This window comes from Lagopus muta, chromosome 5 (genome assembly GCF_023343835.1).
Source record: "Lagopus muta isolate bLagMut1 chromosome 5, bLagMut1 primary, whole genome shotgun sequence".
In the NCBI taxonomy this organism is placed as follows: domain Eukaryota; kingdom Metazoa; phylum Chordata; class Aves; order Galliformes; family Phasianidae; genus Lagopus; species Lagopus muta.
Window position 1 is genome coordinate 53089746 of NC_064437.1, and position 13072 is coordinate 53102817.

Here is a 13072-nt window from a genome sequence, read left to right on the forward strand (position 1 = left end):
TTAGAGGGGCTGCTGAGAATGTTTGCCAAAAGTTCTTTACTTCTGGTCCTCACAGAGGAGGTGGCTCTGTCTGATAAACCACTTTAAAACACTTTTTCTTGATTTCTCTTATAAACTATAGATTGAGACAAGAAATTTATTCCTTATCAAGTCATAGCTTCGTTGTAGAAGAGCAGTCCATCAGACCAGTAGATGAATGAGAAGAGATCCAGTTTGCACTCTGTGCTTCAACAGATACTTCTGTTCCCAATGCACAGGCAAAATTTTTTACTTTGTCATTCCTGTTAGTTAAACTAGCAGTGCTGTTGGTTATGTATAATTAGAATTTTGATGCCTACTAATTGTGATAAGGAAACAGAAATGCATCCAGGCTATGACTGAGCTAATGAATACACCTGGGAGAGTCTCACAAGAGTGATTCCAGTGTTGCTTTGGCTGTGTGAAAATGTGAATTGATGGGATGCCACAGCTCACCCATGAAGACTTCCTTAGAAAAGAAGCCAAAGTTGAAGTGGTTTAAGTGTGGGGATGGAGGTATTTGACTTGCTTGGCTTAAATGTATGGATGTGAGCTCTGAGAAGATCAGCATGTCCTGCTAGGAAGATATCAGCCTAGTACCCAGCAAGCAGTGGAAAGGTACACTGCAGAGCTGCGTGTGGGGTCACGAATCACATCCTCTGCTTCTTGCTGAATGGAGCTTGGTAAAACAGTGCAGGCAATTGCTGAAAGCTTTTGTCCCTCCTTATTAAATAAATAGACCACGTATCTCCCTCTGCCGTGCCGCCTGTCATCGCGATCAATAGATTTCGGTGTGGCAGAACTGAGCAGGTGTAGCAGGCTCATTTCTTCGGTGAAATTACAGGAGTGCTGACTCAGATGCTTTCTGTAAGCTGTAAAGCAAGTGCTTTGGGCTCAAATACCCTTTTGTCTTGCGTTCTTCCCTGCAGTTTTTTTATTGTGTCTGGAAGGTGCCTCCTCCTGTGAGTTGTGGTCTTTCAGCCTAATGTCAGTACTCATTAAAGCGTAGGAACAGGAGAAATTTAACAGACTAAGGTTAAACCGCAGCAGAAGGAAGAATTTAGTGAAACATTGCAGGGAGTTTGCTTGGGTTTAATTGGCACTCATAGCTTAGGTATGGCAGGTAGGTATGCTTTACAGCAATGCCTCATGGACATGTGATAAAATAATCCAAACCCTCTCACCTCCTGCCAGGTGGAGCTGTACATACAGAGTAACTCAATCTAATTGTTGCAGGCACTGAACAGATGGGGTTTTACAGCCTCGAGTGCTGGGTGTGCATGAAAGAGCAATGCCAGCAGGATTCTTGCCCCAAACAAAACCTTGCTGAGACACAGCTTCCTGCAGGAAGGCAGGCTGCTGGCTGGGAGCTTTTGCACAGGTCTCAGCAACCAGGAGTGTGACAGGGAAGAAGATAGGCGGTTTGTTCATTTTGGTCCCTGGGTGTAATTTACTTGCTGCCTTATGCTTGAGTGGTTTGCAACATACTGCACAGTACAACACTGAGCCTGCTTCATTTTGTTGCTTGAAAACACTGTAGAGGCAATTGTTCTGACTCCCATTTTGTAAAGAGAGAAGCTAAGGTGTGAAGAGGTGGATATCGGCCAGGTATTATCTTCTGTGTTCCACCCTAGCAGGATGTAGGAAGAAATGAGCTTTTGTGCTGTCCTGGTTGTACAGGAAGTGTTTGGGTACACATGCTTTATATCAGGCTCTTCATGCTGGGCCAGCAGAGCAGGTGCAAAGACCAGCTTCTTGCAGTGAGTGATAGCTCAGCATTCCGTTCTCCTTAATGAGGTTTGCAACTCTTCCGTTCTTCCCTTAGCCTACTTTCAGTACTACTTCTGAGTGCTTAATTTCACTTCTCAGGACAAGAGGATGGTGTGGTCTTCTAGGACACTGGAAATGTAGCTGCCATCGAGCAGGAGTGGGTATTAGACAGCGCATCTGCAACAGCGTGATGGGGAGACTTTGGAGGTCAGAGAGAACATGCAGGAGTGCTGGCTGTCTGAGCAGGGTGACTTTGCTTTCCCTGCACGTTGGACCCAGAGCACGAGGTTAGGGCAGGCAGGGTGCATAGCTTACTGCTGTGGGTGCACGTGGGCTGGGAGATGTTCTTACAACTAGTGGCAAATCAAACTGAAGCCCATCCATTTTTGAGACAAAAGGCCAGCAGCAGTCAGCTGAAGGCTGCCCAGCTGTAGTCACCTCAGGCAGCCAACACGGAAACCTTTGGCTGTCAGAGCGTCGCAGTTTGCAGAAGACAGGCTGCCCTGTGATCAGCTGATAGTGCTCTGATCATCTGTGTGCTGCACTCTTCACCTCTGGTTTTCTTTGATCCTGCCTCTGTCTCCTTTTCCTTGACTCTCTGCTTCATTCAGTGCTTTGTTTTGATTTTTCTTTTTTAATCCTTGATTTATTTCTAGCTAAGATCTTTAATGACCAGAGTAAATACAGCACCATTATGTTTTCTTTGCCACTGCCATTTTTTTTTTTCCCAGTTTCTGAGCTTTCCCTGTTCTCTTGTATTTGAGACCATCAGTTCTCCTGGGGCAGAGGCTTCCTACCACTGTTTGTACAGCACCAGTCTCAGTGGGACCCGCTTTCACTGTCTAATAACATGATTAATACAGCTAATACAAATATATGCTTCTTTGGCGCCCAGGTTCCTAAATCAGGATGGAACGCTTCAGGTTTTTTCCTGCAGTGATTCCCTTCTTCCCAAAGAAATATATGCAGAGAGTAAGCATGCAATATATGCATAAATAAATGCAAGTGTCCTGAAAAAAATATAGGTTCATATGCCTCTTTTCATGCCTTCTGGCTCCATGGCATTCAGGTAGCTTGCTCCCTGAGAGCTGCATGGAGTGAGGGCAGCATGTGTTTTGCTCAGAGCACAGGCAGGGCTGTTGTGCCACTTTTCCCCTCTTCTGCCTGTTAAACTTGCTTCCTCATCCAGTGATGGTCTCTTCTCCTGCTGGTAACTGAGGTGTGACTGTCAGAGGAGGCAGTGCTGTTGGAGTGACATCCCTCTGGAGCTGCTGAGCTTTCTGCCCCCTGTGGATCTGTGTCCCAAAAGCATTCTGCAGTTTATCTGACAAATGGCAGGCAGACCCACTGGGAGCTGGGCTGTGCAAATAAGTGTGTTCACCAGCAGAGCCTGTGGGGCACTGCAGTGTTCTGTCTCCCAAATGACATTTGACCATTTCCTTGCTGTGTTGAAGATGGTAGTGTTTTCTGAATACCAAAGGTTTCCTTTCTTTTTCCCCCATCACTGATAGAAAAGTCTGAGAGCACAACCTATCAGAAGTCCTTTATAAGAGCTTTAACCACTCCTTTTCCCTCCCTGAAGGTACTGGCTGATAGCCCAACAATCAAGGCAATCACAGTGTAAAAATAAAACACTGCTAAAGCTCAGCTATTTGGCTCTGGTGTGCAAACTAATGATGGCTAAGCTGCTGTTCTATTGTCCATAAGGGGGAGACTGTGCCTGAAAGCTGTGCTCCCCTGTTGTCTCCATGAGCACGTGCCTGGAGTGGCAGCTGTGCAAAGTGAAATTCCAGCTGTTTGCAGCAGCCCAGGAGGCCAGTTACCTAGAAGCACACTGCAGGGACAGCACAGCTTTCAGGAGATGGAGGAGTAGCAGGGGTGTATCTGGAGCAGTTGATGCAGAAGGGCTCCGTTACTGCTGGGTGCAGGTGGAATTTCTCATTACAGGTGTGAGAAGGAGCTGTGCCACATACAGAGCCTGGCCTCCACGGTGTGTGCTCAGCTGTGAGAACCTGGCTGCACAGAGCTGGTGCTCAAAACAAACCCTTTGTGCTGCTCCTTCCCAGGCAGCCTGCGGGCTTAGGGAAACAGCTCAGGTCGGGAAGGAATTCTTGGTACTGAGAGAGTTCTTTGAACCAAATTAAATGGCTCAACTGCTTCTAGTTGCTGAAGAGTTGTCCATATGCCTCTAGGGAAAGGAGGAGGGAGGCTTGAATTCTTTCTCCTCTTTAATAGCTGTTGTTCCTCACTGCAGCAGCAGCTGGTTGCTGGGCTGGCTCTCCCTGGGTGAATCCCAGCTGTGCTTGCAGGTGCCGCTCCACTAGCTCAGATCCAAGCAGGGATGTGTGAGCAGGCGGCCCATGCTGAAGTGCTTCACAGCACTTGGATACAAATGAATGCTAAATCTGTTCCCTGGTAAATGTTGGAACGGTATGAGTGCACTGAACCCTGCTGAGCTGCCAAACCTTCTGTCAAGCCAGAAGTTAAGTTGTTGCAAGTGTGCGTTCCCATTTTTTTTTTCAATAGCTTGTAGTGTGTCCTGTAGGAGTGTAAATACGACTCCAGCCAGGCATGAAACATGCAGCTTGAAAGCCCTGGTGTTCAGGAGGCTGGGTAATGGAGAGTGCCATCATGACTCACAGGAGCTGTTCTCTTCTTGGGTTGCAATGGGAAGAGGCTGGGCACATCTCTGCCTGTGTATTCCCTCTGTTCTGAAGGAGACGGTGTGCAGCAGCCTGGCAGGGGCCTCCTGAGTTTGCTTTGCTGATGTAGCTGCAGGGTTGTGCGAGACTGCAGAGCCCCCTGTGCTGAGTATGTACTGATGGGTAGGAGTAGCCAAGGGAGATGTCTGCCCCTTGCACAGGCTAGGAACAGTGCAATGAATCTGCAGGTTCTGTTTTTGTTTTTGTTTTCCTCTCTCTTCTCATCCCCTTAAAGAGGTAAGGATGCTTCCAAGCTGGTTTTCTTTCCACCAGTTCTGATTATCCATAGAACATCACTTATTCCTGAACTCAGTCACCAGCTCTTAGCAGTGATGAAGTCTTGAGAGAGTGGCTGAAAGCCTTTCTGGCAGGGGGAGGAGTGGGGAGGAGGAACACGTTAGAGTGCAACAAAGGGAGCTGCAGTGAGTTTTTATGCTGATGAACATGAGAGCAAAAGCCCTGACGGCTGCTGTGGTGGTAATTTGGGCTGGCAAGTGTTTTCCAGGCACTGTCAGCACACATCTGTGCCAGCACTGGTGTGGGCTGCTCCCATCCTGAGCCCAGACCTCGGCAGTGGATCTCACCAGTGGGAGCCAGGCCAGTTGCATACAGCAGCATGGGGAGCCCTTACTGTCTGGCCATTTGTCTGCTCAGTTGCACCTGGAAAGCACAATAGAGGAAATATTCCAGCTGCAGCTTTTTGGGTTTTTTTTTCCCCAATTTTTCACCTGTCTGTAGATCCACCTGGAAGGGAGGGAGATATGTTGTTGCGGTCAGAGACACAAAGCAGAGGAGTGCTGTTCCTGTTGCTGTGTTTGGAGCGTTGGCATATGTTATTGCTAGTGATGTAAATTGAGACTGAGAACTGAAGTCATTGCAGTTGTCAAAGGAGTGGCTGCAGTGATGGATGACCACAGGGAAGAGCTGACTGCCGTTTTTCAGACCAGGATGGACATCTACTGCAAAAAGCCACTAACTTCAACTTACCAGGCAGTGAAGTTGCACAAAGCAAAATGTCAGGCAGCGCTGGTTTTGGACAGGATCAGGTGGTACAGTTCCTGAGCGGGATGGGGCAGCACTCTCCAGTGTTGCTGTTCGTGCTGGAACGGAGCAGTTTGCAGCCTGTTCCCAGCAGGGCAGTGACTCCTCTGCCATTGCCACACGCGCAATCCTGAACCTTGTGGAATAAATGGACCCACGTGTGCCTGTGATTGCATTTTCCAGTGAGTGTGACTCGATCAGCATAGGGCTCTCAGCCTGCAGCAAAGCAAGTGGTATAGTGCATTGAGGGAGAAGCTCTTCTTGGAAGAGCTGTGGCTCCTTGTGCACTGACTCAGGCTGGCAGGGAGTTTATGCTGCATCTCTGAGCTGCTCCAGAGACCTGTGACAATTTCCCTTCTTTGTTTCAGAGCCATCATCAATCACTTCAACCCGAAGATAGAGTCTTACGCTGCGGTGAATCACATATCTCAGCTCTCTGAGGATCAGGTAAGCCAGGCGTGTGAGCGTCTCTTCATTCTGCTCTCTGGAATACAGGTATTGTGGAGTGCCCTGTGCTCACTGCAGCTGATGATGTGCAGCAGTATGAGGGCAAAGGGGGGGCTTTCTTGTTCCTTATTCAGATGTGGATGAGAGGAGGACAAACGAGGCCTTAGCCTAATTTACTATTGCATGCAGACATCTTGGTCCTGTCAATACAGAAGAAAGGGTAAGAATGATAAAAATGAGCTGCACTGTCAGCAAGTGTGGTTAGGGACTGAGAATCCTGGTGTTTAGAAAAGGGACAGGGAAGCTTTTGGCAGTGAATTTGCATGTTAGAGAGCTGTTGGGTATCTTCTGTGATATCAGGCATTTATAACTAAGGCAACAGTTGGTGGAAATTTTCTAGGGTAATTGAATTCTGTGTCATGAACAGTTCTTTTAGATGGATTTTTGGAAGGAAAAAAAACAGGTTTAAATAATAGTAAAAAGTGATACAGTTAGGTTTCCCTTCCTTAATTTGTCCTGCTCTCTACTCTTCATGTCCTGCTTGTATTGCATAAATGTGTAAATGTGGCTTCTTGAAAACAGACTGCTGTGCAGGGTCTCACAAAGGGAAGAGATGGCCTATTTCCCAAAATAAAGTATTTGGATTATATGTTAATCACTCTTGAAGAAGTGAATGACTGCAGGAGCTTGTGGTAGACAAAATAAAAAGGGCTGCCATCAAACTGGGGGGAACCATCCAGTGACAGCTGTGTTGGGGGCTCAGGACCTCCTGGAGCAGAAGCAGTCCAGAACAGACCTCATTTGAGTCACCTTGGATTGCTGCTTCCACCGAAGTGTGTGTAGGGTCCTGTGCTTGTGTTTGTTAAAGGTCCTGACCGCATCTTGCTCTACAACTCGTTTTTTCCCTCTCTCATTCCTCGCTCCCTGTCCGGAATACTTCTCATCCTTACTTGATGGTGTCCTCCCATGCTTCCTGCTAGCCTTTCCATTTATTGTCCCACTTGATCTGTAATACGTAATTCTCCAAAGTCTCGCATTGAATGCTGTGCTAATGCAGTGGGGAAAAAAAGAATGGACCCTACTGCTTTTTATTCTCTTCTTAATATAGCTGGCTAGAAGAACATTGGTTTTAATTTACTCCAATTTTCTGTATTGTTCTGCCCTTTTTAGTCACTGTACCCCCAGCTATGCTTTATGAGGGCTTGTGTTAGAAATGCTCATTCATTGATGATCTACTGATTGGATCAGCCCAGGCCTCCAAAAAAAGAAAAGCCTTTGATAGCCCAATTTAAAAGGAGGCTTGGATAGAAGGGAATTTTGCATAGTGTTTAGGTTAGACTGAGAAAGAAAACGAGCTTTTCACTGTCAGCTCTGCATAGTTTTCATCCTCCAGCAGTTCAGAGAGGTCAAGTTAAATCCTTTCTTCCCTGTGTTAGTCTTTAAATAAAATCTGTAGCAGCAGGCAGATAATGAAATCAGCGCTGATGCATGGAGCATTTTGAGGAAGATGATTAGGAAATTGAAAGGCATATTTCTCCTTTTCTCTCCCTTGTAGTTTCTCTCGGCGTCAGGAGAACATCAAACAAATCAGAACTGTAAGAGGCCCCTGTGAACTGCAGAGGAGTAACGGAGGTGTCACTGTAGCAGGGCTGTGCGGTCTGAGCAAGGGTGTTTAGTCAGCTCTCCACTGTTTGCTGCAGAAGGAGAGGACTCACCTCTACTTTTTATGAGCCAGTGAGCTCAGCTCTGTGCTTTGGCATGTGGGTTCCCCTCCATCAGCAGCCATCCCGTATGCTGAGAACGTGGAAGGTGGTGGTAGATGCTTGAGGTCAAGGCCGGAGTCTGGCTTGCTGTGGGACAACTGAATTTGTTGTTTTCAGGAAGTGTTAGTGGTTCAGCATGGGGTGGGGACATCAAGTTCGCCTTTTGGCCACTGCAGTCCCTTTTTTTCCTTCCAGCTGTACCTCTATATTCACTTAATTCTCCTTCCCTCTTCTCTGCATAAATATTTTCTACACGGAATTGATCCTCCTCCCCAGTCCTGTTTTCTGAAGCATACAGCACAGGAACATCTAGTGGTGACATTTAAAATGTAATTGGTAACTTGTGTATCCACACACAGGTACCCTATTTGGGAATGCTGGCTTTCTCTGTTGTTTGTGTAGTTTCAGGAGATTGATACCTCTTTCTCTGAAGACACTTGTTTTTACGCTTACAAGGACCAAACTCTTATTTTAATGACGTTTTCCCTCCCAGAAGCTAACCTTTGGCAGATTTTCATATGGCTGCTCCTATTCCTTTGTGGAATCTGAGAATCTCCTATTAATCAGGCAGGCATGTCATCTGTCTGAGAGGGATTTTCTGAGTTGCTTCCAGTTTACTGGACCCTTCACAACTTGCAGATCTGTGCTTGAACCTGTACGAAGCTCGCTGTGCTGTTCTGTGTGCAGTGCCTGGCACGCTGTTCATGTGTTAGATTAACTTCTTAATTTTATTTTATTTTTGATGTCCTTAAGAGTAGCTAAGTAATCAGCTGAAAGAGGTTTTGTTCTATCTTGTTCTTTTCCTAATCCTATTGAAGCTTTTATTACCTTATTAATCACTAATGTCCATTTATTACTGTTCTCAGTCTGTCATTTAAGTGCTTTCTCCTTTTTTATTTGTAAGCATTAGTGTTAACGTTATTACATGCTGTGGGGATTCATAGACCCTTGAAAAAGATGGGCATGAGGCTGTTCTAAGGACAGATTGCTTATGAGCCCCTACTGCTGTACGTTTTCAGTCCTGTAGATCTCCAGGAATCATGATTTGAACACACTGGTCTGTGCTGTAGACAAGTAGACTGACAAGATCTTATAGCACTGCTTTACTGACTGGTTTGTGCTTTATTCAGCAGTTGCATTGGAAGTACTGGTAAGAGATTCCAAAGAGTGAGCCCATGGCAGGCTTTTGGTGATGAGCCACCTCAAGCTATAAACAATACGTCGGCCTTGCTAGTGGTGCCACTGTGCAGAGTCTGATCACCAAGGCAAAGTCATCATCCTCTTCTTTTTGCTTGCTGATTTGTTAAACCTGACTCCAGTGTTAATTTCTTGTTCATGAGGCATTCTCCCTCAGCACTTCTGGTTTTTGCCTGCTTCTCCTTTAAGGAGATGAAGGATGCTAGGATGCTGCGCAGTCAGAAAGGCTGGCAGTTATGTATCCTTTGTTATCCTATGTAGTTTTAGCTCTTCCATGTAAGTGATTATTCCTAGGTCTTCAAAGACATTTAGGCCCCTTCTCAAGTCAAAGGGCAGAGTAAGCCTCTGTGCAGTGAACTCATGGGCTTATCTGTGCACTCCAGATGACTGGGCTGCCTTGTACTTAGCATGCGAAAGGTGGTAGAGTTTTCTCCACGCTGCATCTGATTTGAAAAGGTCCTAACGTTTTCCAGCAGGAGTAGTTGAAGAGAAGCAGGATAGTGTGGAGAGAAAACAGCAACATAATAAAGAATTGTTCAGTAAGAACAAGTGCAGACAAGCAGGCTGAGGACACGTGAAGGAACATGAAGAGCCTGAATTTGGGTCTCACATCTGCCTTTTCTGGATGTCTAACAGTTATTCTAGAGAGACTGAAGTGAAAGAGACCCAGTGCTATTTTATCTTTTGGTCAATTCTTCTCAGAGCAGGAATGTTTTGTGGTGCCTTGCATGCCGAGCAAGTCTTGTGCCAATGAACTGGAGAATGAGGTAGTGAAATTGCTCACAGAGGTCTCATTTTCTCCTTGGCGCTTGTTCTCACTGTGATTTCCACTATAAGGGTCCTACGTTTGAGAGGGCAGGTATATGGGACTGCTGATACTTGCTAGTTAGAAGCCTGTCTGTGCTTTTTCTGTCTGAAGATCCTCTCTCTTTACAGCTGCAGCAGGGGCATGAGGTACCTCAGAGTTGGAGGTGGCATCTAGTTCAGTGAAAGGCTGTTGTGAACACCTGTACTGTGTATATTCGTGTAGTAACTGCAGATGGAAAGTGCTGGGAGCCAGAACAGATTGCAGTGGAAGAACAGAACGACTGCATTGGTTTTGAAATTGTGACAAATGAGTGTAACAGTTGGGTCATTCCGTGCTGTAATACATTTATAACTCAGGTAGCTGCAGTCTGCTTTGATTAGACAACCTCCAAGAAAGATGCGCTTTGTTTTTGAGGTCACGCTCCAGTGTTGGATGGTCTCTCTGCCTTCTTCCCACTCCACATGGCTTTTAGTTCCCAGGTGGGGCTGCAAGGCACTGATCCAAAGCACAGCTCAGGCAGCCTCGGCCGCGTCAGTGCCTTGCACAGAAAGCCACAGAGCAGCACAATTGGTTTTAGGTGCCCCAAGGTATTCTCACTCAGAGCCATTGACGTCACGGTTTGTTCAACTCGCTCTGTTTTCCGTAACTAGCAGTAAAAGCACTACCTGATACAAAATGCTTTGTTCTTTCTTAGCGCTGCTGGCAGTGGGGTTAAGAGTTAAAATCTTTGGGCATGTGTGTGCTTGATATTTTTAAAATGCTGAGTACCGTCAGCGCAAAGTACTACTACAGTAATTCCTCCTAATCTCTTACGTTAACACAGCATGTTGTGAGGGCTCCATAAATACTTCAGAATGATTTGGACATAATGCTGCTTTAGTTCTGAAACGCAGTGAGCTTTGGTGTCCAAAGTATGCAGCTTGCTAGTGCTGTGTTGTGCTCAGCAGTAGGCATGTGAATTCCAGCAGAAGGGTCACCGAGACAAAGCCTTCATTTAAGGTCTTCACATCTTTGCCAGTCAGGCAGGGGTGCTGGCCTTCATGGTCTTTTGCAGACACCTACTTAAGATTAGTGGCTCGAAGCAGGTTTTATTGTTTAAATAGAAAGATCTGAGCTGTACCAGGTGAAATTTGAATCCCAGCTATTTTTGAAGGGTTCTGTATAGGATCTCTTCTGGAGTTGGCAAATCACCAGCTTGCCTGGCTGATGAGGGCTATTTGCTTTAGGTATTTTTCTCCTTGGATTACCAGGGAAATAACTACACAATTTGCTAATGCCTCAGATTGTGTTGTGCAGTGTGTGGCTCTGAGGGGGCTTCAAGGACTGATAGCTTTGCTACAAGATTTGAAGCTGGAGGTGAGCCTTGGAGCAGTGACTTTGTGCTGTGCAGTGCCTTCTATTAACATGCAGAATGCAGTGAAATGTGTGTCACCCGAGTGGGGGGTGTGCGTGGTAGGTTGTAAGAGGGACTAAAGAAGGGCTTCATTTTTTAAGAAAACAGCTGCTGTTGAAGTATTCCTAACTCAGGCTCGTGAATCTGAACTAAGAAATGGGACAAGCCCTCCAGTTTTCTTCTGCAGGCTCACATAGACTGCTCCAGCATCCTGGCTGCACGTGCCAGCATGCATGACCCTGCCTTACCTCGGCTGCTCCCAGAGCTGTCTTTCTGTCCTCCGTGCACTGCCAACACTACAGCTTGTCTTGCTTCCTTGATTTTTGAGCTGTCCTCTTGGGCAGATTAGGGACTGCATCAGAGTACAGACTGGTAAAATAAATAAATAACCTCATTGAACTTTGAAGCAAGGCTCTCCTTCAATTCTCATGGCTGTTTTCACATCCTTGCCTGCCTTTCATTAGAACCACCTGCACTGATCAGGGCCTGGAAGCTGCTGTAGCCAGGTGACTGCTACATGCTGGGGGCTTGTTCTTCTTCCTGAGCAGCTCTTCAAGCAGTCCTGCGTGTCTGCTAGGTTGGTCTTACAGGTACTTACCCACAGCCCCTTTTCCTGACTTAGTTAGAGGATGGGGCTGCAGGCTATAGCCTGAATTGCTTCTTGGCTGCTTATGCTGCCTAGAGCAAACCTTGAGTCCATCTCTTCCTGCATGGAAGGGCAGCCTAGGGGGAGCCAGGCAGCATTCATGTTATGCTGTGCTAAGTGCAAGGTGACGTTAGGGATTGCTGTCACTGCTGAGCGCCTGTGTGGGGCAGGGAGAGCTCCACAGAGGATTGCAAACGAATGATCAAAACAGTCTGCATTTATAAAGATTAAATTACAACTTTCCACATTGCGATTAAAGGAGGAGCTGTCAGCGGCTGGCTTGCGAGAATGTGCAATTCAATTTGCATTTTGTAAAACTTCAGATTGAGGAGAGTTTTTAATCCCTTGTGAAATCGGGAACAATAGGCACTGGCTGTTGCCAGGTGCATAATGCATAAGTTACCATGCAAACTTCTCTTTCATTGCTCTCGGCAAAGCTGGATTTGTAGCACTGTACTTTGTTACTCCAGTCCCAGGCTCCACCCTAAGCTTCCTTACACTCAATCACCTCTGCTTGAGAGCCCTAACGGAGGCAGGCTGCAGCCTGCTGTGCCAATTACAGCCTCAGCACCCTCTGCCCTTTGCTGGAGTCAAATTGCCCTCTTCCAAAAGCAGACAAGCTTTGCAGTGACTGCGCGCCACACTCGGGGGCTTCTTTAGGATAAAGCCCTGCCTTCTGAGATTGCCAGCATCCCTTCTCTCTGGTAGTATCCTGCTGTAACAGATGATGTTTTTCTGCCTTCTTCCTCTGGATCATCTAGCTGGAGCTGCAGCTGTTTCCCTAAAGTGACAAATTGGGTCATTGCTATGATTTCTAAGTGGGAAGCAAATAGAGCTTTGCAGTCTCTGTGCCTCCTAGAGCAGGAGAGTAAACGCTGCTGAGCCAAATGGTGCTGCACCTGAGCAGAGCTCGCTCAGCTGGAAGATTTGTTCCCTTGGCTCTCTAACACTTGGCATTTGAATGCTAAGATGGCAAGTTCAGACTCCTTGTCCACAGTAGGATGCTGAGAGGCAGATCTTTTAATAGAGGAGGAAGAGGCATCTCTGATGTGTGTCACTGTTTCAGCCTTCGTGGGAGATGTGAGGCAAGCTGTGGGATTGCTCAAGGAGCTGAGATACGTCATTCAAAGACAACAAGAGAGTAAGGATGGATGTCCTAGAGATGGAGATGGGAAAGATGGTTCTGCATCTGCCAGAGGCTATAAATCAATTCCGCTGCCTTAGTCACAGGGCGCTTGGATTCCCCCATGGCTCAGTTAAGGCACAAATAAGCTCCTGGGGAGCTAA

At 46.6% G+C, this 13072-nt stretch overlaps 1 protein-coding gene across 2 annotated transcripts in view; it reads left to right on the forward strand.

The window, feature by feature from the left end:
• The window catches only part of ARMH3 (armadillo like helical domain containing 3), a 104955-nt gene that overhangs the window by 72669 nt on the left and 19214 nt on the right, over positions 1–13072 (forward strand). For both annotated transcript variants that reach the window (XM_048944797.1, XM_048944798.1), the window contains exon 24: positions 5900–5978. In XM_048944797.1, the coding sequence (XP_048800754.1) occupies positions 5900–5978 (79 nt within the window). The remainder of the gene's footprint in view (positions 1–5899; positions 5979–13072) is intronic.